Here is a 22,499-nt window from a genome sequence, read left to right as displayed (position 1 = left end):
CTTCTGGCCATTGGAACCACATAGCATCTATTAAATTAAATCCAAAATCATAATCAGTCATTTAATGATAGTGCTTATATCATTACCATGTAAAATTAATACAGACCAGAGAATTGTTTTTTAAATATCTGACTTTGGTGCAATTGTGATTTGCTTTTCTTATTTAAATTTCTTTTGGAAAAATTATGCATTAGCTAAGAAATATTGAAATTAACTCTCATGAAGCAAACTTGGTCTTGATGAGTTTATTGTTCAAAAGCTATTTTTGTTGTTGTTTACATGATCTTAAGATGACCAGATGTGTGTCACATTTTTAACTTTCATATCTAAGCCTATTTTTATCTTTCCTCTTATTGGTCCCCCAGAAGGCACTAATATTTCAGTAGAATTGTAAGGGTAACACCCTAGTTTTGTGGGGAAAGGGAAATTAATGGCTGGCAAAAAAATAATGCATAATAAATATGAAATATGCCTCACATTGAGATTCTCAGGCAGTGTGTTAGCTTTGCACCACTATGATGAAATAACCCAGATCATCCGTTCCTAAAGAGAAAGGCTTGACTGGGTGTTGTGTGGTTTTCAGTTGATTGGCTGACCCTGCCATGCCTGACTGCGTGGTGAAGCACAGTGACTAGAAAGCAATGGGAAAAGGGCCAGCATCACACAATCCCATTCAGAGACATTACTCCAGAGACTTAAGAACTTGCCACAAAACTCCCCCTTTCAAAGGCTCCATTTACTCAGTGGCACCACTCCAGGGGCCCGTCTTGAGGGGACATGTACAGTCTACACTCTGGCTGTTGGGGACTATTTTTCCCCAAGATAATATTTTTGGGAATTTTACATAATGCACCCTGATACTTAGTTCCTATACTTAATCCTCCCTCCCCTTCTCTCCCCTCTCTTCCTTTTTCTGTTTTTAATCATCTATAGTGGTTTAAGGTGTTTGAGGTACTTCTGAATGCCTTTGGTAGTTGGGTTTTTATTTTGGGAAGCAGCCAAAAGGCATATGGAGTCATACCTGCTTAATAACATAGGTAAGCACTTTGGGGAATTTTATTTTTGTTGAAACGTTAAGTTCAAATTGTCAAACACCAAGAGTGACTTTTTTTATTGTATATCTCATGGACTACTTACTGTAAAAGAAAATGTCAAAGGGGGCATTAGAGGAAAGTGTCGAGACGTGGTAGAATGAGAATAACCATAGGCCTCCCCAAGGCCACTGAAGGATGACATGATCTGAATGCAGGAATTCTTTGGTGTTTCTTTATTTTGGTATATGTTATACGTCACGTGTAACTAATATAATTTGATTCAAAATAACTTTAGAGAACTTTAATCCCTCTCAGCCTTTAATGTGGATGTTAGTTGATTGCTGAGGTGGGGATATATGCCTTTTCCATTTAGAAACTGGATACTTTTCCTATTAATAGACACCGGAAAGGAATGGTGGTTTGAAAGAAAACACCCCCCCAAAGGGGAGTGGCGCTATTAGGAGGTGTGGCTTACTAGGAATAAGTGTCCTTTGTTGGAGGAATTGTATTACTATGGGGGTGGACTTTGAGGTCTCCTATGCTCAGTCTATACACAATGTGGCACACAGTTCACTTCTTGTTGCTTGTGGATCAAGATGTTGAACTCTTAGCCCCAGCACAAACCATGTCTACCTGTAGGCCGCCATGCTTCCCACCATGATGGTAATGGACTAAACCTCTAAAACTGTAAGCATTAAATGTTCTCCTTTATAAGAGTTACTGTGAGCATAGTGTGTTTTCACAGCAATAGAAACCTTATGACAAAAGGTAATCCCTCCAGCCCCACCCTACCCATAACTAAGTTTTAAGTGCTGATCAAAATCCTCAATATCCAAGGCCATGGGGTTCTGGTAGCTGTGTTTTGGAGTTTTGTGTCAGTCACTGCCAGTGTTCAGTGTGTACCAGTCATTTAGTGAATCAATTCACCATAGAAAGAAGGAGCGTCATGGGAGCATTGAATTGCTGTAGGAGGTGCTTATGAGACTGAGACTTCGTTTTGTGAGTGATGTGATTCCTGGGATGAACTTTTGTAGAACTCTTAGGGAGGAGTCAGCTTCCTGAATTAGGCGACCCAGGTTTAACAATGCCTATTGCATTTCTGTGACGTAAGCCTTTGGAAGTCTGTTGCAGGGCCTGTTACTGCTGAGGCCGAGTGGGTTTTGGAGCTAATGTTGGTTACCTCCAGCCCATCATCTTCTGTTGGCACACTTCCTTGGTCTCCTTAAATAAGTCAAATTGGAAACTGGGAATGGAAATACTGTCCCGCCAAAGCCTGCTTTGCCTTCTTTCTGAGGAGCCTGTAAGCATGTAGGAACAGGTGTGTCGAGACTGTGTGAGGAGGAAGGCCTTCATTGTGGAGTCTTCCCATACTTGTGAGATCCACTTGTTTTTATCGGGCTTGGTGATGCTTTAGAATTCACTGCACTGCGAAGTGCTTTTGAAATGACAGTTGAATGTAAGCCATTTGCCTGCAGAACTATAGTAAATAGTGATCTGCTAGAAGTCAAAAGCAGCATCCCTCCCGTTCTTCTCACGCCACATGGTCCCACCAGGCTTCTGGTAGGGCATGCTTTTCATTATTTAAAACCATGTTGGACCAGGAAACCCATGAGAAACCCATAAAGTCAATTATATTTGAGACACACCCTCTCCTTTGCTGGCTAAGCCTAGTGTCAATTTTATAACATTCCTTTGTTAGCAAAGTCAATATGGTTGCCGTGCACTGCTGTAGTAATGTTCAACTCATTGTGTGCAGACGTTTCTAGAGTAAGAGAGTACTCATGAGTACCCAGCTGTTTACCAGCACAGACTTCTCAAGATTGTTAATGTAGTTAGACAGAGGAGGCATTGTGAACTTAGTATGTGTTTTAATGCTCTAGGCTGATGATGTCTAGTTAGTGTAATAAATTAGGGGAATCTATTTCTCTCCTTGTATCCTTTGATTCTGTAGAGTTTGCATTGTTTATGTGGTTCTGTGATATAAAGAGATCCCTAGCTTTTTGTAAGTATTTGGAAGTCAACAGTTAGTGATAATAAAATTACAACTACCAATAGTTATTTGCATGCCAGGTGTTACGATAAGAAACTTCTCAAGGGCCAGGGAGATGGTTCTGTGGTTTAAGTGGACCTAAGTTCAGATCACCAGAACCCACATAAATCTGGGCATGGTGGCATGCATCTATAATCCCAATACTCCTGCAGTGAGATGTGAGATGGAGACAGGAGAATCCCAGGTGCTCCCAAGCAGCTGTCCTGGTGTACACAACAGTGAACAGAGAGACCCTTGCTCACACAAGGTGGGAGGTGAGGATCAACACCTAAGTTGTCCTCTGACTCTCCGTGTACTTGAAACGGTACACGTGTTCCCCCAAACATGCACATCCATGAGAGAGAGTGTGTGCACAAGTGAGTGACATTGACAGACAGAGAGATAGACAGACAAGGAAAATAAGATGTTTCTTGAAAACTGAGGCTAGGAGATGTTTTCCTAGACGTCAGTGCTCACAGCACAACCAGGCACTCAATTATTTGTAGAAAGAAGAAGCCAGGCAGGAAGATAGAATAATGAGAGCTAGGGAGGGAGGTGAAAGAGAGAATTGTGAGGCCTATAGCATTAGCGACCTGCTGTCCTCCTCTAGGTGTTATGTTTAAGTTATGTTTAAGAGAAACACAGCTCTTACAAGACTTAGGTCCCAGCTTCATGGAAAAACATCGCTCTGGTCATGGTTTTCCATGATGTAGCTATAAATAGAGATGCATTGTGTGCATTTTAGAATAGGTCTATTGAAGAATCCATGAGAAAAGGACTAGAGAGTGAAATTAGACTTTGATGTAGACAGAAATAAAGGGATATTTTGCAGGGGAAATGGCCTTTGCTTGATGATGACCAGCAAGCTATTGAGGTTAGGGACCATGTCTCCAGATCCCTCAGTATACCTAGACAGAATGTCTTCATGCTCACTAAATGTTAGGTAGATTGATAGTCTGGCCAGCAGGGAGAGTGTGGATGAGGAATGTAGGTGATGAGCACTCCTAAGCCTGTAATTGTGACCTCTAGCCTCAAAAATTGTCAGCTAGAGTATGGATGAAGCAGCAACATGAGACCACAACTGTTAGGGAAACTAAAGAAGTGTCAGGGAGTGGCTCTGGGCAGTTTTCATAAACAGTTGAATTAGAAACACTGAGAGAGGCATTGTTCGGTGTGTGTATTACTTTAAACTTACTTGAACAGCCTGACCAGCTTTACATGTAATTTCTGCTCAGTTCATCTTGGATTTCTTACTTGTAATAAGTCATGACTAGAAGTTAGTCTAAGTTGCTTTTCAGTATGAAAGATACTTTTCTTAATTTTTCTTACAGTGGCATAATTAAAGATTAAGTGCTCTTGGCATTGCTAATTGATAATCTGTCTCTAACTCAAAAGGAGGCTCATCGCTGTGAGACGGCCCGCTGGTACAGAAGTTTGCCAGCAAACCTAACTAACTGCCTGAGGGCAATCCCTGGAAAGACGTGCTGGAAGGAGAGGACCAACTCCCTCAAGTTGTCCTCTGGCCTTGACAAGCATGCCCTGGCGTGCACCCGCACACCCACATAAATAAATGTGATAATAACTTTTAAAGGAGGCTTGCTAGTGCTACAGTATTAGAGCCAACATTCTCCCCTGCTGAGGTGGAGCCTTCTGGTGCATTCTTAATTGGGTAGTGGGTATTGTAGTTAGACGGTAAGTTATGCTAAAGGCAAACAACCATGATTTATTAAAAATGTATTGCACAGAAAACAGCGCAATGGACCCTCACTGTCCATTGATTTAGTACTCACAGATTCAGTTATTCATGACACACTGGCCCAGGAGAGCATAGAGTGCAGTGCTTTGTAATTTGAATCAGATGCGCTCTGCAGCAGCTGTGCAGGAGTGGAGCCTTCCCCCAGTGACAAGCCGACAGCCCGGTTGTTTTTAGCTCATTATCACACACGTAGGAAGTCAAGAACTGGTCAAAGGTTCTTCTTGATGACATAGTCAGCGCTGAGAGCCCACATTGCGGGTGAAGAGAAATAACGGGGTCCCAGAAAGTGATCCGGTTTGGGTTTTTTTGTTTAATCTGAAAGCCAAAATCTGGGACTAATTAAAACCCTGTTATGCTTGTGCTTGGCAGTAGTTTGAGTCACTGAAATGCATGTATAACAAACCAAGGAGAGCAGTTTCTGGAAAGGTCCCCAGAGCATGCTGGCCAGAATCAAATGGCACTCTCTAGGGCAGTTGTAGTTTGTGGTGTGGTGCATCAATTAGGCCCTTTATCAAGTAACCACAGGACTTCTTTGGGAAATCCTGAGTCTCCTCTATTGTCATTGCTTATGTAGAGGAGGTTCAGCAATCATAGAAACTGGTTTGTTTGGTTGGTTTTTTTTTTTTGGTTTTGTTTTAACATTTTTATTTATTTTAGAAGCACTCTTATTTGCATATCCATGCGCCCATACCCTCGCCCTCCCATCCTCCCATGCTCCCCACCAACCCCCCCAACCCACCTTCTACCTAGTCCCCAGGGACAGTGAGACCCTCCATGGGGGACCATCAAAGTTTGTCATATCATTTCAGGGAGGGCTCAGGCCCTCCTTCCAGTATCTGGGCTGCAATAGTATCCCTCCATAGGGAATGGGCTCCCAAAATCATTTATTATCTAGGGATAAATACTGGCTACACTGTTAGTGGTCCCATAGACTGTCTTGGCCTCCTAGCTGACACCCACATTCAGAGGGCTTGATTAGGTCCAATGCTGGTTCCCCAGCTTTACAACTAGGGTCTCAGTGCTCTCACTAGGTCAGGTCAGCTGTTTCCACTGGTTTCTCCAGCACTGTCTTGGCTCCTTTGCTCATCCCTCCTCCCTCTCCGCAACTGAATTCCACGAGTATGGCTCAGTGCTTAGCTGTGGGTGCCTGTTTCTGCTTCAAACAACTACTGGATGAAGGCTCTAAGATGGTAACCAATGTAGGCATCAATCTCATTATAGGGGAAGGGCATCAAAGGCAGCCTCTCCACCACTGCCTAGATTCTTAATTGGGGTCATCCCTGTGGATCCCCTAACATTTCCCCTGTGCCAGACCTCCTCCAAACCTGTACTGGAATCTCCTTTCTATTCCTCGCCTGTCTCAGTCCTAGGAACAGTCTTTTAATACAACCATTCACCTCGAGGGCTGTTTGACAGATCTCAAATCTGTTGTAAAGCCTCGAAAAGGTCAGATGAAATCCCACCCCCAGTATATGCCAAGAGTCATGGGTAGCAAATATTGTGCATGTTTTCCAGAGTAATCTGGCTGATGGGATTCTGTTAGCTGCCAAGGAGGAAGTGTCTTGCATGGGGAAGACTGAAAAACTGCCATCTCCAAGTTGAACCAGGAATCAAAGAAAAGGTGGTGTAAATCCTAGTGCTCCTCACCCGTGGGCAGTGAGTCAGGTGGAAAAAGTAGCTTGTGAATCTGTTAGAAAATATACTAAGGCAGTAAGCCCCAGCATGCCCAGAGAAACCCTCTGGGATTATCCCTTGCCTGTATCCCTCCCAATGCCTCCTACCCCTCTCCTTCTTCCTTCTTCCTCCCTGCTCCTCCTTCTCCTCTCCCTCTCTCCCACCGTCTCCTCCTTTCAGTCCCCTCTCTTTTCCACTTCCTTTTTTCCCCAAAGCCTCTCTATATATTACTTTTCCTCTTCAAGACAAGTTTTTCTGTTTGCAGTTACAACAGGGACAAAGAATAGATAGTCTTGATGTCAGACTTAAAATTTAAAATATGATATCCCTGAGAATGAGAGAATGTATAAATAAAGGAAACAGTAGTAGTAGTAGAAAAAGGAAGAACATGATCAGGTGTGGGGCACATAGAAGAGGAAGGCTGGCTCCATGTCCCTCACTTACTAGGCCAGAGGCCTGCACAGAGCATAAGATAGGTGTTGCAGAAGCATTTGCTTAGGGTCAGGATAGCCTGTCAGTCCTCTCAAGGAGATGACTTCAGGAGGACCACAAAATCCAGGAGCCAAACTAAATGAGGGCAGTGTTGCCTAAGAGGAGGCAGGAGCAGGGGCTCTGCACATAGAAACACGTTCAGAGGTGGGCACCATACCAAACCAAGACCCCAGGGGCAGATAGATGGTTATTATATGAGTCCTTCTACCATCTCCCCAGCTAGCCTTATCATTTTATCTAGTTAAAGTTTCTGCTTGCCTCTGCCCAGGCTTTCTGTTCTGAAGGGGTTAGGGAATGTGCCAGAGCTCTAAACACCCTGGCAATTAGGCAGCTTCAGAGGGAGTTTTTCTTGGGAGCTGTCTCCCTTGAGCTCAAGTCTCAAGAAGGATCATCCAGACTCAGCAGGCCTTCCTTCAAATATCTAGCATTTGTGTTAGATGAGGCTCTCGTTCTGTTGGGGTGGGGCAGCCTGTCAGCAGCTGGCTAGTGGACCACACCACAACTGGCCACATCTAGAGGTTGCTCTTTTGACCTTCTCAGCCATACCACTTTCATAAAGTGCCATTTTTGTTGTGGCTCAGTTTGTTATGTTTATCTGACTTGATGATAAAGGAGCTTTACAATCTTGTTTACACTAGATTCTAAGTGGTCTTAAGTATTATATGAGAGATTTGAATAACTTGGGGGGGGGGAGATGCTAGCTACAGACTGAAGGCCAAGGAGTTTAGGGTGATGATGAATGACTGTGTCTTGGTAAAAATCAGTAGAGAATTCCCTGGGGGACTTGGCTTTGGGCCATTAGCTGAGTGACATTCTAATAGGAGGTCATTGGCTTTCTAAGCCACTGTTTTCTTCATAAATATCTAAGAATTTCTGATGAAGACTAGTTTACTTTTAGCAATGAAGTCCTACATCTTTATTCACAAACACACATACTAATTCATCCATTATCCTGTAATTAAATCTTCAAGTCTGCAGTCCACCCCCTTTTTTCATACTGTAATTACAGGGTTAAATTTATTTGTTAAATTCTGATTTATAGATTATTTCACAAGAAATTTATAGATTATTTCACTAATGACAAGTTCATCTCATTCATTTCATTTTAGCTAAAATACCCAACTTAACTGTGGTGGATTACATGGTAGTTGGTTATCAAGAATTTTCAAGTTGGTGAAAGGAAACGCGTCTTCTAGGTACCCTTAATGAGTAGGTGGAGAGCTTATTTGAGTTCAGTTTGAGTATTTCTCAAGCAATTCTTCAAAATGATTTGTTTACTTTTGCTCTTAAAAAGCATAAGATAAGCCTGGTGTAGTGGCACATGCCTTTAATTCCAGCACTAGGAAGGGAGAGGCAAGCCAATTCTTGTGAGTTCAAGACCAGCCTGATTTACATAGTGAGTTCCAGGACAGTCAGGACTACATAGTGAGACCTTGTCTCAAACAAAACAAAAGGACAAGAAACAGCCAATGTCCAAATGATAAATTTTTTTGGGACACGTTGCCAGAAGATCTGGTTGATCCTGCTGGGATCCATGTGCCCATTCTCATTTTCTTATTGAAATGGAAATTTGTCACTTGAGATTTGGCCACACAGAATAAAGATAACATTTCCCACACTCTTGCAAGTGGGTGAAGACATGTGCCTAAGCCCTGATCTATAGTTAGCAGAAGTAATTATGTAACAGCATCTTGAACCTTGATACCTAAAATTACTGTCTTTTGCTTCCCCCTTTGCCACTGTTTGGAATGCTGTATGGACCAGAGCTACATAGTATTGCTTGAGAAGCAAAAAGATAAAAGGAACCTAGGTTCCTAGCACTTTGTGGAATTAGTTTCTTAAAACATTTGTGAAGTTAATTTTCAGCATCAAGGCCCTAGCAAATTAATACAAATTCCCACCTATAGAAGTGTGAATTTGTATATTTTAGTTCATTATAAATTATCTTGTCTTTTCATTCTGGCTAGATTTGTTTGTGGATGTCCTTTAACTACTTTGAGAGTCACAGCACTGAAGCTGGTATAGCATTCACTGTAGCAGCAGCCTTGAGTTTGTCCTCTGTCTTGTTTTTCTCCAGGAGTGATAGTGTCAGAAAGATATGAGATACTGGTTAGTTTGGAAGAGTATGAGATGGGATGGAGCTTCCATTCAGTCCATCAAGCATGCTCTTTAATACCTACAGCCAGTTCCACTCTACAGATGTTGGAGAGGCAGGCAGACAAGACGAAGCAAGCACTTGTCCTAGAAGGGAGGAAAAATAGTTTCTGAGAGACTAATGTCTTCCAGCAGATGTGCCCACTGCAGACCAAACCCACCAGTGACTATGGGCTGAAATTCTGTGTTTCAGAAAGCCTTCTGGAATACTCCAGTGTGAGAACCAGTAAGTGTTAGAAGTCAGCACAATGGAAGTCACATCCCATGTACCCTGATGAGAATCCTAAGTTCAGAAGGAACTTGGCTAGAATGGAGGGACCAAGGAATCAAGGAAGCATTAAAATAGGCCAGGATGCTTGGGCTGTTCCTGGAGGATTCTGGACACTGCACCTTCTCTGTTTAGTACCAGGAGTGTTTCAGACTTCACACTCCTCCTCAGATATGTTGGATCCGACAGATGGATAAGCTGTGATTATTAAGTTGTTGGTATGTTTAAAATGGGAAAAGATATTAAAAAGACATATTAACTGTGATCCATGAGAGAGCTATTGACACACACACACACACCGAAAGACAGCTTTGAGTCAGGAGCCCAGCCCTGACTAGCTACAAAGAGAGGGGTTAAAAAAAAAAAGTATAACTTCCATGTAAGGGCTCCCATGAATATAAGTGCCCATTTAATAAATTATTTTTTGAAGTAGCTTTTCCATTTTGGTAGTTGAAGTTTGGAGTACTATAATTATCATTTCTGGGAAAAAAATACACATCACTATATTTTTGTTTTCTCTCCAGGTCAAGTTGTAGTTCAGGGTGGAAAGTCAACACATCCCTTTGCTCAGCTGCAGTCCACATACTTGTAGTCTCCAGTGCCCTCTTGGCGGTCGCTGTGGGCCAGCATGTATTCAGTGGGTACACAGAGGACACAAAGATGCCATAGAAGTGTGGGGCCTGTTCAGGGGCCTGCCCCAAATGCTAGTCTCATTAGGAAGTGTGTGTGGGATCTGAAGAAGCAGTCCATAAGGAGTGGAAAAATCTTCAGAGGAAGAGTCATGAGGCAGAACTGAGGCTATGCCCAGAGGCCCAGAGCACCCCTGCGTTAGTGTATAATGTTGTCAGCCTTTCTTTGTTATTGTAGATGCCTGGTCACATCATGTGGCCACTCATCAATTTAACATCTTTGTAAGCAGGGGCACATCAACCTACCTAGAGTAAAGTATGGAGAAGTAGCCTGTGGAGAACTCTCACTGGTTCTTCTTTCTCCCTCAAATCAGTTTTAAAGGAGTGGATAAAACAGAAGCATTTGGCTTCCTAAGATGACTGGAACAGTCTATGCTATGTAGGGACAGTGGGGTTTGTGCTTCATAATCAACCTTAACATTGTCAGTAGTAGTAACTTCAGTGACCCTGTCTGTCTTCTGAGATCACCTACTAGGCATTGGGTTTAAAATAACTAAGGAAAAGCAGTGGTCCTCAAGCTTCACCCTTTAATGCAGTTCCTCATGTTGTGGTAACCCCCAACCATAAAATCGCTTTCGTTACTACTTCATAACTATAATTTTGCTACTCTTATGAATTGTAATGTAGATATCTGTGTTTTCTGATGGTCTTTGGGACCCCTGTGAAACGGTCATTGGACTCCCCATAGGGGTCAATGAGCCACAGGTTGAGAACCACTGTCTAAAGCTTGCTCTATGTCACAGGAAGTAATATATATTCTGCTACTCTTCAAGCCAGTCTTGTTGAGTACTGTATCTCAACACATGAATGTGCTGAAGCTTTATGAAATGTGTAGTTTATATAGGGTAGCAGAGGTGAGTGGTGAGAGAGAAAGAGAGAGAGTGTGTGTGTGTATGTGTGTGTGTGTGTGTAGGGTGCATGTGTGCATGCATTCATGTATGTGTGCATTCGGGCATTTACCTAGACTGTTCTAGTAAGTAATAGTGGTACAGTGATGGCACCAAGAAGCAGCTGGCTGTTGAGCACTGAGACACACCATGCACACGGCTTCTTTGCAGCCTCCTTTATAATGCTGATAACAACCCTAAGGAAACTCCAATCCCAGAACCATTTGTCGAATATGGCACAACTAGTTACAAAAGGTTTGAACCCGGTTCTTGTTTCTTAAGCCTTTGTGGCTATACTGACTCCTATATAAAAATGGACCAAAGCAGCTGAAAATAATCTCTGTTCAGTGTCAAATAAATGGTTCAAACAAACAGATTATCTTCCATGAGGTGGAAGTTAAAAAGAGAAAGAGAGAAGGAGGCAGGAAAAAAAATGGTCAAAATATTTTTCCAAGCATCTATTTATAATTTTAGCCACGTCTGTGTCCAGCATGTGTGAACCCTCGTGAGAACTACCAGTTGAACAGTTAAATAGCCTGCTGTTCCTTATTTTCCTTATTTTCTGCTGCTGTCGTCAGTGGGGACAGAATAACAGCAGCATGTTCTGTCCTACTCCCCTCATTCCTGCTGCTTGAGCCCCGCGTAAGTCTTCACTTAAATGATGTCGTTGGACAACTCTGAAGGTCTCATATCCCCACAAAATTGTCTTTAAAGAACTTCCCAAGACTTTTTAAAAGTCCATATATCACCTATGAGACCCAGGAACTTGTTGATCATATTACTGATAATGCCTTCTCTTTGGTGTGTGTGTGTGTGTGTGTGTGTGTGTGTGTGTGTGTGTGTGCGCGCGCGCGCGCGCACACGTGCGTCTTTACATTTTCTCTTGTACTACTGAAACTTCAGAGCCTTTACAAACTGTCGTTTTCAAAGGATGTGACTGGCTGCCCCTTTCATTCAGTAAGCATGTATTGGTCTTCTTGAATGAGCCGAGGCCAAGGGCTTTGGAACCCGATTGAGTGGGAAATCCTCCTAGAAGCTGGCTGGAGTGTGTTCTTTGACGACACCCACAAGTGCAGGCCCTACATTTTACAGCTGAGTAACACCAGACCCTTCCTTCTCTCACATTTAAGATCTGGCATTTTATTGTGCTCTTGTCAAATCAGTGTCATCATTGTATGAAAGTTCCGGCTTCCAGTCCTTGGGGACTCTAAGCTTGGGAGGCAACTAGAGTCTCTGAATGCTCAAAACTGAGGATTTGTTTGTATTCTGTAATAGATGTGGCCTCTTGGTAGGACCTGTCCCCAAGAGCTCTCTCTAATGTTTACACCTCCTTGACATTTTCAAACTTTGAGGAAGTGTTTTTAAGATGCTGCTGAACTGACTTCGAATTTAGTTCATTTAGACTTTCTTTATTCGGTCACCATTTGTCCATATCCTAATAATTCCGATTCCTTTGTGGGAGTGGTGCAGCACTAACATACGACAAGCAGGGATGAGGTCTTTACAGAAGGTGGCTTTATTAGGTAAAATTCATCATTTTAAAACCAACATTTGGTTCTAACCTACCTTTAGGTCTTATCACATTGCCAGAGTTTGTTGTTGTTGTTTTTTTTAAACAAAACAGATTGTAGCATTTTGGAATTCATTACGGTGCATGAATATGTAACTATACTTGTTTGAATGGTAAGTCTGTCTGGCAGTAAATTGAATATATTTTCTTGGTATGAATTAACAGATGACGCAATACACAGTTTCTCTCGACTCAGAATTCTCCTGCCACATGCAAACTGTGTTTAAAGTTGAATAGAATGCACACAATTCACACTCGGGGGTCTGTCTCTTCCCTGTCCCCCAGCCCTTTCTGCCCATGGTCAAAAGGTGACCTCAGTTTTTACTGCCTCTCAGGTAACTCTCATCTCTTCAAAGAAGATTCTGGAGAAGGCTGGTTGGGTCATATTTACTAAGAACTAAGGCAGCTTTGAGTTGCCTGAGATCATGGAACAAGGGTGCGCACAGGTGTGCTGACCACACCTTGCATTTTCATTGCCTTTGGAGTCTTTGGGAAAGTTTGCGTTGCTGGAGTGGGACGGACGCTTGCACGCTGAGCTTTCGGGTTTTGTTTCCCAGGGGATTCTGCTAGGAGACAAGGGGTGAGTGACTACTCTAGTGAACCTTTGTAGAGGTTTTGAGACGCAGATTCCTTGGCCTCACTCCCGGAGTTTCTGATTCTTTACATCAGATGTGGACCTTAGGATTTTCATTTCTGGCAAACGCCTAGGAGACAGTGGTGATGTTGATCCTGGGGGCCACGGAAAAGCACTACACTAGGGCAGCCCATCGCAGACTTCACTGTGTCCTGCTGCAGAAGTGTAGCTGGAGTCTCAGGGCCATGCCCTCCTCTCAATTAACACACGTCCAGCAAGCTCCACTTCATAGCAATGCTGCTGCTGCTGACTCGGGGGCCTCACGAGGGTAGCAAATCTGTAAGCTCTAGCAGGTCAGCAATATCCTGGGTTAGGAAAGCTATGAGGTTCAGGGGCCCCTAAATGTGTCTGGAAGTGTAATATATACAGACTGGAGCTCCTTAGCTGGCCAGACTAGAAGGGTTGGTTGGCCCTTTTGTGCCCATGCTTTGCCTTGAGTGTTTGAAGGCCCTTGGTCAAACTCTGTATCTATAGTGAATGTCCTTGTAATGATTTTCAGTTTGCCGAAAGAGTCGGGGCTGTTTCTTAACTGAAGAACACAATGGGATCACCTGGAAGCTGCTGAAATACAAGCACAGGCCCCGCCTCCTTCCCAGCATTCAGATCTAATTAGCGTGAGGTGGTTTCCAGGCAGTTGGGTTTTGTTTGTTTGTTTGTTTGTTTCAAAAGCTTCTGGAGTGATTTTAATGCGCAGCTAGAGTTTAGAAGCACTGAATTAAAATAATACATATTGTAGTTGTGTAGGTCCTTTACTGTTTTCTTCTGTGTATCCAGTCTGAGTTATGTTGCACTGGGGAATTTTATTAGGCAATTGAAAATACTTTAATTTGGCATCTTTAATAATCCAGCGAGGGAAGGCCCTATGTAGGTTCTGCTGCTGTTAAAATCCAGCTTCAGAGTCAAAGAAAGAACTGGGAAAGTACCGTGGGTGTTTCTGAAGGAGCTAAAATATGAAGTATTTCTGGGACTGTGTCAACAAAAGCCTAATTCTCCCCCCTTGGGGTTATGATTGTGTGGAGCAAGTCTTCACAGCAAAGCCTGCCAAAAAAGGTCATGATAAAATCATGGAATGTGAATGAAAAGAATTCACCAGTGGAACTTTTAAAGGAGTCAGCCTGTAAACTTTGAAACAGAGGGATGACACATGCATTGCATTTGTTATAGAAGTTTTCAGGACAGAATAACACTGCACACAGGGAAATGCTATGCCCAATGCTGTCTCTATAGCTAAGAGCAAATGAAACAGGACAAGTGACAGTACACCAATGAGCACTCACCAAAGACCTCCCTGACCATTGTAAAGTCATGTTGGACTGGGCATTTGAGCAAAACCATCACTCACCATGGACTAGACGTACAAGTCCTAGACAAGCCAAATCCAGAACTTCTTTTTTGGGCTTTATGGACTAGAGAGAGAACTGTGGACTTTGGCAGCTCAGCCACTCATCGTGTGTCCTCAGCCAAGTGTCTTAGCCTCCCTGGGTCTGCCTTGTCATCTGTGTGGTAGAGATGACTATGGCAACTGAATCCCTTATGGGAAATATTATCCATTAAAATGTTTGCCTTCTGAGTTATTTTTCCTTGTGGGGGAGGAGGGCAGTTTTTCTCAGTTTTAAGACAGGGTTTCTCTGTGGCTTTGGAGGCTGTCCTGGAACCAGCTCTTGTAGACCAGGCTGGTCTTGAACTCATAGAGATCTGCCTGCCTCTGCCTCCCAGTGCTGGCATTAAAGGCGTGTGCCATCACCACCTGGCACCTTGTGAGTTTTTATTGGTATTTTCTACATGTTAATTATCCATCAGTTTAGATTTCTTCTTCATAACTCTGAAGTATACACTCATACTTAGAATCTGTTCTGCCTTGCCTTAAAGTTTTTTTTCTCTCTCTCTCTCTCTTCCTTGGTGCTGGAACATTCTTGCCTACTATTTGCATTCATGTGCCCCTCTCATTTCCTACCACACATTCCCTAGGAGCTGGCCTAGAACTCACTGTGTAGACCAGGCTGGCCTAGAACTTACCAACCTGACTGACTGTCTCCTGAGTTCTGGGATTGTAGACATGTGCCACCATGCCCTGCTTTCTCTTGCTCTGCTATACAGAGGAACTCTGCTGGTAATGCAGCGCCTTGATATCATTGATTATACTTCAGAGCCCTTATCACCGCCTGGCACTATGCTGAGAAGCCGTTTGTTTGAATGCCTCTCTCCTTCAGAGCTATAAATCCAAGAAAGCGAGGACTTTGCTCCTTCCCTGCTCAGGTCATCCAGTTAATGTTTGTCAACTGAATGAGTGAAAGACAGACACAGAGGACTCCATAGACCAGTCTGCTATCACAGGATTTATCCCCAGGTTCTATCAAGTGGCTGAGGGTCCCTATGACACCCAAGGTCAATGCCACAGCTGTTCCCAGTCTTCAGAGTATAAATGACACCACATTGAGATCTGGGGCAAACAAGTATAGTAGGCCCTTAGCCTCTTGACTTCACACTCTGTGTCCTTATTCAAGTCTGTAGTATCAAATCCAATCCAAAACTGTGGTCCTTCCAGTTATCTTAGGAGTAACTGGAACTCCCAGAGATGTCTCAGAGTGGTATGTACCTTTATTATGCCTTTAGTACATACAGGCAGAGGGAATCAGGGTTGGTTTGGGGGAGGACCCAGCAACATTGGCTGTGCAGTTGACTCTTCAACAATCAAATTGAAATTTCAATAGTCAACTGTTCCGGTTTTCTAGTAACTAGTGTGCAACATTCTGCTGCTGTCTGAAGTGACCATGTGAAGAGATTTTTAAGTAGAAGGAAGACTTCAATATCAGATGTATGGAACTCAACAAAATACCCAGGAATGACAAGAATCTGGCTGTGTGACTTTACCTCTTTCTTTTAAAATCTCATTTTTCCCCTCTTCCCATCTAGTAGCTGTTCCTTTGTCTTAAAACTAGATTTAATCAGAAAACTGAAATACATTTACTGCTTTTGAGTTGTTGTTTTACTTTCTCTGTTGGTATATGGTCCTGGAAAAGGCCTAGAAATAACCACTGTCTAGTCATGGAAGTTCAAGTGACTGAGTTTGATTGATACTTTGCATGTTATTATTATGACATCATTTTATACCAGGAAACCATATCAATTGTCAAACGAAGATTACTAATATGGTGAAACTAATTTATTTTTTGTTAATTACTTCAGTTGTGAGTCATATTGTCACTTTAGTCTTCCTATATCCAGGGCAATTTTTTTTTATAAGATGCCAGTTGCAACATTACCAGGACAACCAGACATAAAAGCTTGTTAATTAGCTTAAGTATCATATATAGATTTGTTAGGTGCCATTGGGAAAGAGTATTAAAGGACTTCTTTTCAAATAGATAAACTTTTAAACTTCAAAAGTAACATCTTTTTCATTCAGTGGAGAAATGAGCAAGAGAGATGTAGAAAAATAAATAAAGATTTCCAAGAGAATTTACGTGTTTGAAGAAGGCTGAAAAAGAAGGGCCCAGAACAACAGTTGCTGGTGCCATGGTAACACATGGAGTTAAGTGTGTGCTCGATGCTGAGTACGCAAATATGCTAGGTAATCTGTTGAAAGGTGGGAAATAAAGCAGCTATTAACAGTTATAAGACAAGAAAATATCTGTATGTTTCACAAACCTCAATTCTTTGAAAGCGTAATTTCACAGTTCACCAACTCAGTATAAGACTTAAAATGTGGGCTGGAGAGATGGCTCAGCCATTAAAGGCTAGGCCCACAACCAAAATATAAGACTTGAGCTGTATGCCTGCTGTCATCATATTAATAGCCCAGGTTTGAAGAGTGATGGTAAATAGTGTGAGGTGTGAGAAATTACTGGCTCCTGGAAGAGTTTGCAGAAGTCAGATCAAAAGTACAAGATACAGATGATGGGAGGTTTCAGAATTAAGGTTGATGTCAAGGATGGGTGTTTATGTTCAATAAATAGAGAGTATGTTTCAAATACTCATGTTAACATTCAAATACTCATGTTTTCAAAAATGGCCATATATGATTACTAAATATATATTGACACATATGTGCAAAACCAAAACCATAAAATCTCAAGAAATTAACAAAAACATAAAATTATACACCATGCATTATGAGTATCAGTCTATGAAAACAAAAGGAAAACTCCCTGCCACCCCCCAACTTAGCTCTATAGCAATTTTATAGAAATCTTCTGAAAAACTTCAAAAGAAGAAACAAATGTTGAATTATTTCAAAACATCACATTGAGAGGAATGCATCGGAAACTTAAAACATGACCAGAAAAGTATCTGGCTACAATGTGGAAGTCATATTTTTATTCATTTATAAGAAAACAAGAGGAGAAGAAGTGAATTTGGTGTTTATGTTGAGATTCTTCAGTAACATTGACAGGAATCCGAAAGACTAAAAGGTCCCCAATAGTAAAGGAATTGATGAGTACACAAAGCCTGAAGAGTGAAGCCTTGTCAGTAGAATTTGGTGGGAATTTGGGGTTTTAAATGAATTCTGTATCTTCTGCTAAAGTACAACTTAGGAAAGATGAATGGATACCTGAATAATAACTAAGGAATCTGCCTCCTTTAGGGTAGTTTTATGGGAAAGCTATATGTAAACATCAAAGAATAGCTAACTTTGTGCTTATGAAATAGTTTTGCAATAGTTGGGTGTGTTGGCACACACTTTTAATCACAGGATTTGGAAGGTAAAGGCAGGCCTATCTCTTGAGTTCAAGGCCAGCCTCATCTATATAATGAGTTGCAGGCCAGCCAGGACTACACAGAGAAACCCTGTATCAAAACAAAAAGTCTTTTGCAGCAGTGGAAAAGATACAATACAAAAGTCCTCATTGAAAGAGCCCATGTAACTATATCCACTATATGAACTCTAGTAACTACTGTACTCAAATTTTAAGTTTTAAACTCTTAAGCTATTAGGAAGCCTCAGTCAACAAAACCATTTAAAATGGGTGTTCTCCAAGGATCCAAAGGATGCTTTAACATATACCAGTTGATTGTATTAGTTAAGGGAATGCTAGTATGATTGTTCCAAGAAAAGTTGAAATAGTGTTCGGTGAGATTAAACCTTAATTCTCAACATTCTTGGACACTTCCAAGTTAAAAATCCTGATTCACTTATGTCCACTTATGTTTAACACTGTCTAGATAGCCTCCCCTGTCCAACATGTGTTGCAAAAGCATATGCCATTGTCATGCAGCACCCACTTTAAGATAGTGTTGAGAATGTTAAGGAGTATTAAGAGTTGTTAGTAACTAGCAAGAGCTGATGAGTTGGGTTTGAACAAAAAACATTGACGAATATGTTTGAAAAGCCTTAACTATATATGCCAAGTCTTCAGAGAGAATACAAATATAAGAGAATGTAAGGCTGAGGCTCAGTTGGAGGAATACTTAACATCACTTACAGCAAGTCCTAGGCTGGGTCCCCCAGAATCTCATAAAACAAAGCCTGGTGGTCCACACCACAGTCCCAGCACTTGGGAGGAAGAAACAAGAAGATCAGAAGTTCAAGGACTTCCTCACCTACATAGCTAGTTTGGGACAGTCTGAGCTACATAAGACCCTGTCTCAAAGAAACAAATGAATCAATTGTAACAGAAAAGCAAATGTAGCACCAAAAGTAATTTGGTGCTATTGTAGGTAGAGCTAAGATTTTCATTATTATAAATCAGTGTTAGCATTTGCCAGAGAAGCAGTTTGCTGGGTGTACTTTACAAAAACCAAGTTGATCCCCATCTCCAAGATTAACCTTTTCTTTCTCAACTCTGTGAGGATCCCCATACTGATGGTGGTGGTGGGTGTCTCAACGCAGATTCCTCAACATTGACACATCTTTCCTATGCAAAGTAGTTCCTAGGGATTGTAGTATGAAAGTAGGTGGCTAGGTGCTTTGTGTGGCCCAGGCACGTGGTTGTAGGCTCTGTGGTTCCCAGGAGAGGAGAAAGCTCAGCTATGAGGGTCTAACAGAAACCACAATTCCAGTCAGGAAAGAAGTTGAGCCCATATAAATCAGCTCAGGAGGAAAGACGGGAAGGCCAAGGCTTAACACCTCCAACACCAAGGACTCCTAGGACAGGAGTCACATCATGCCAGAAGTTCATGAACCGGATGGACCAGGGTCAGTTCATCCCAGGCCATTCACGAGCCGTGTGATCCTGGACAGTTAGTTAGCTTGACCTGCCTGAACCTTGATTTCATTACCTGTAAAATGGAGCAAATAGTAACTCAGAGAATACTTGGGTTGTCAGAGATTGTGTGTGTGTGTGTGTGTGAGAGAGAGAGAGAGAGAGAGAGAGAGAGAGAGAGAGAGAGAGAGAGAGAGAGAGAGAGAGAGAGATTGAAGTTTGCTCTTAGGACAGAGGCCGTTTTCACTTTCCACTCTGCTTTAAGGGATGAGGCTTGCACTTGAATGTTGCCCCTGACTGAAGCAGAGGTGTACTGAAGTAGCATTCTGTCCAATAGGAAAAGCAGGGCACAGCCATAAGTGACAGAAAACAAGTCACATGACCTTTAACAACAAAGTTATCTCCATGTCCAACACACTGTTTACTGCAGTAAAAAGTGCCTGGATTTGGCTTCTTTCTTTCTTCTCTCCAGATACCTTCTCCACCTCTTACTCCACCATGGTGTCCCCTGTTATATTCCCAAAGCCTTACTATTGCAAGAGCGGACCCCTTCCGCCATCGAGACCCGGTTCTCTTTCTTGGAAGGCGCTTCTAGGTATCGCTCACATCTCATTGCATGTTTGTTCTGCACCTCTTGGCTGCCCCTCCTTCTACAGGTTCTTAGTTCCCTTGCTCTGTTCTGCCTCCCCAGAGAACTTGCCACTCTTTGTTACTATTTATAATATTGATCACTTTTCTGTCACCCTTTACTGCCTTGTAAACCATATGAGAGCAAGAATCAATCTTAATCTTTCCCTCTCCCCCTCCCCTCTCTCTCCTGGTTATGTCCCAAACTGCTAAATCAATGGCGCTCAGTAAATATTTCTGAATGCGTTTTCTAGGACTGTAAGCATGAGTGGTCTCCTCCTGTGGGTTTGGAGTAGTTAAACAAGGAAGGTGGCCAGTGAAGTGAGGGGTGAGGCAGCCAGGTTGGAAAATGGTCAGAGGAAGAGCCAGGTGCCATAACACCTGCCTTTGGGGAGTGGAGGTCCCGGAAGTATCAGGAATCCCAGGGCCAACCCTGCTACCCAAGACCTTTGGGAGAGAGAGTAAGAAAGCAACAGGCTTGGTTGGGAATGACAGTTATTATCCAGAGCTGAGTGAAATGTAAGGTGGCATGCCTAGATTCTTGCTTTTTCACTAATTAGGCAGATTCCTTGAGTTTTCTGCCTTGTTTTTTATTGTTGTTTGTTGTATACACACACGTGCGAATGCACTCTCTCTCTCTCTCTCTCTCTCTCTCTCTCTCTCTCTCTCTCACACACACACACACACACACACACACACACAATTATGGAACCTCTTGACTCTAATCCTGTTCTGTGATTCTCTCTAGGTTTTAATTTAGCAAAGTCAATTAGAGGTTAAGGAAGTGTATTCTCCAATACCATGTGCCATTGGAGTGTATGTGTATGTGCCAATACCAACATCTTTCCAACACCCTGGTCGTCTTCGAAGGTCGCAGTCTTCAGTAGTGTCATTTAGGTTATTTCAGTCTTTTCCTCGAGGCCTTGGATCTCTTAAAAGCTTAAACCAAGAAAATGGCCTGAGGACCGAGGTTCAACAAGCTAGGGCCCTGCTGATCAACCCTGTATTTGTTGGGTAATGCCCATTGTTACTTTCCTATCTCTGAAACTGAGGTGCCTCCGTGGGTCAGCAGATTACACTGAAAGGGAAATGGGCTTCATGCAGCGAGTGTTGGCTGAGACATGCCGTGTAGGAGAATCATAGGGGAACTTGGCTTATGGTCTTGTTTAGCTGCCACCTCATAGAATTTCAGATCTTAATCAGCTCCCCGCATCCAAACTCCTTTGTGGGTATCGTTCTCATGCCCATCATTGTTCACATTGTCTTCAGTTCCTGGAGAAGCCAATTTGATTTGTGGCTGTTTTGGTTTTTAACGTATGTCACTATCATAAAAGAAACCTCAAGACCCTTGGGTTCACAGTTAGTCTAGAACAGAGTCTGCGCCATTTGAGGTCTTCCCTTTGCATCCCCTTGAGCGTTGGAGTTGGTGTTAGCTGTTCATCATTAACAAGAGATGGAACTTCAGGCCTGTGTGTTTGGTGTCATGGGCAGCTCTTGGGAGAGATTCCCCATGGTCGGCTACACTGAGCCTGAAGGTTTTCAACAGACTTCTTTTGCTGCCCTGCTCTTTTGATAGTAACTAGACTTGGGACGATCTGTTCTTCCCACAAGAGTGCCCCACACTGCCCTGGGCATGAGCTAAATTCTTTCTCTCCCATTTAGAAGAGAAGCCAGATTGCTCCAAGGCTCGCTGTGAAGTCCAGTTCTCTCCACGTTGCCCTGAAGATTCCGTTCTGATTGAGGGCTATGCTCCTCCCGGGGAGTGTTGTCCCTTACCCAGCCGCTGCGTGTGTGACCCTGCGGGCTGTCTGCGCAAAGTCTGCCAGCCAGGATACCTGAACATTCTAGTGTCAAAGGCCTCAGGGAAGCCGGGAGAGTGCTGTGACCTCTATGAGTGCAAACCAGGTATGCTCCAGCTGGCTGGGCAGCATCGCCCCTTAGCATCAGAGGGCAACAGGTCCCTCCTCCAGGGTTCTCCAGGGCTTGCCCACTCCCACCAAAATGAGCATTCTTGGGGCTAGTATCTTCACATCAGGACTTTAATCGGAGAACCAGACGGATAATTTCCTGGTGCATGAGCACCATCACAGAGAGAGCCAGCCCTCTTCTCTTTCATCTTTATTTCCTTCAGGTGTGTTTGAAGACACCGTTGGGGGAAGAGTGTGGTACTATAGTTACCTGCTTCAATCCCTAAGAGGCAATCGGAGGCCTCGTTTGTAGATGCATCTGTCACTTGGAAGTTTTACGTTGAGAAGCAGTCATATATAAAACACAGTTACTTTGGGATAAATACATCCATCCGAATGGCAGATGTTTTATAAGGGAACAGCCCCAATTTTCTTCCTTGACAGTCCCTCCCCGTCCGCCTTAGCTTCGAAGCATGCTTGTGTCATTTGACTGTTTACACACCTTCTTTGCCAGTATTGGAATTCTTGTCATGTCTCAGCTGTTTTTCCGCTTTATAGTTTATCTAACAGCCTTGCCCTTGTGCCAGTATTTTTAATGTAGTCTCTGACTAAATCTAGGTTGCAGTGGGTTCTTC

At 42.8% G+C, this 22,499-nt stretch overlaps 1 protein-coding gene across 1 annotated transcript in view; it reads left to right on the top strand.

The window, feature by feature from the left end:
- Positions 1-22,499, top strand: part of Crim1 (cysteine rich transmembrane BMP regulator 1) — a gene marked incomplete at its 5' end in the record, with an annotated part of 180,500 nt that overhangs the window by 61,507 nt on the left and 96,494 nt on the right. Inside the window, one exon of the mRNA XM_027426062.1 lies at positions 21,620-21,862. Within this exon, the coding sequence (XP_027281863.1) occupies positions 21,620-21,862 (243 nt within the window). The remainder of the gene's footprint in view (positions 1-21,619; positions 21,863-22,499) is intronic.

The sequence above is a fragment of the Cricetulus griseus genome, chromosome 7 (assembly GCF_003668045.3).
Source record: "Cricetulus griseus strain 17A/GY chromosome 7, alternate assembly CriGri-PICRH-1.0, whole genome shotgun sequence".
Lineage (NCBI taxonomy): Eukaryota > Metazoa > Chordata > Mammalia > Rodentia > Cricetidae > Cricetulus > Cricetulus griseus.
The sequence above is the reverse complement of the archived record's forward strand: the minus strand, read 5'-3'. Positions and strand labels throughout refer to the sequence as shown.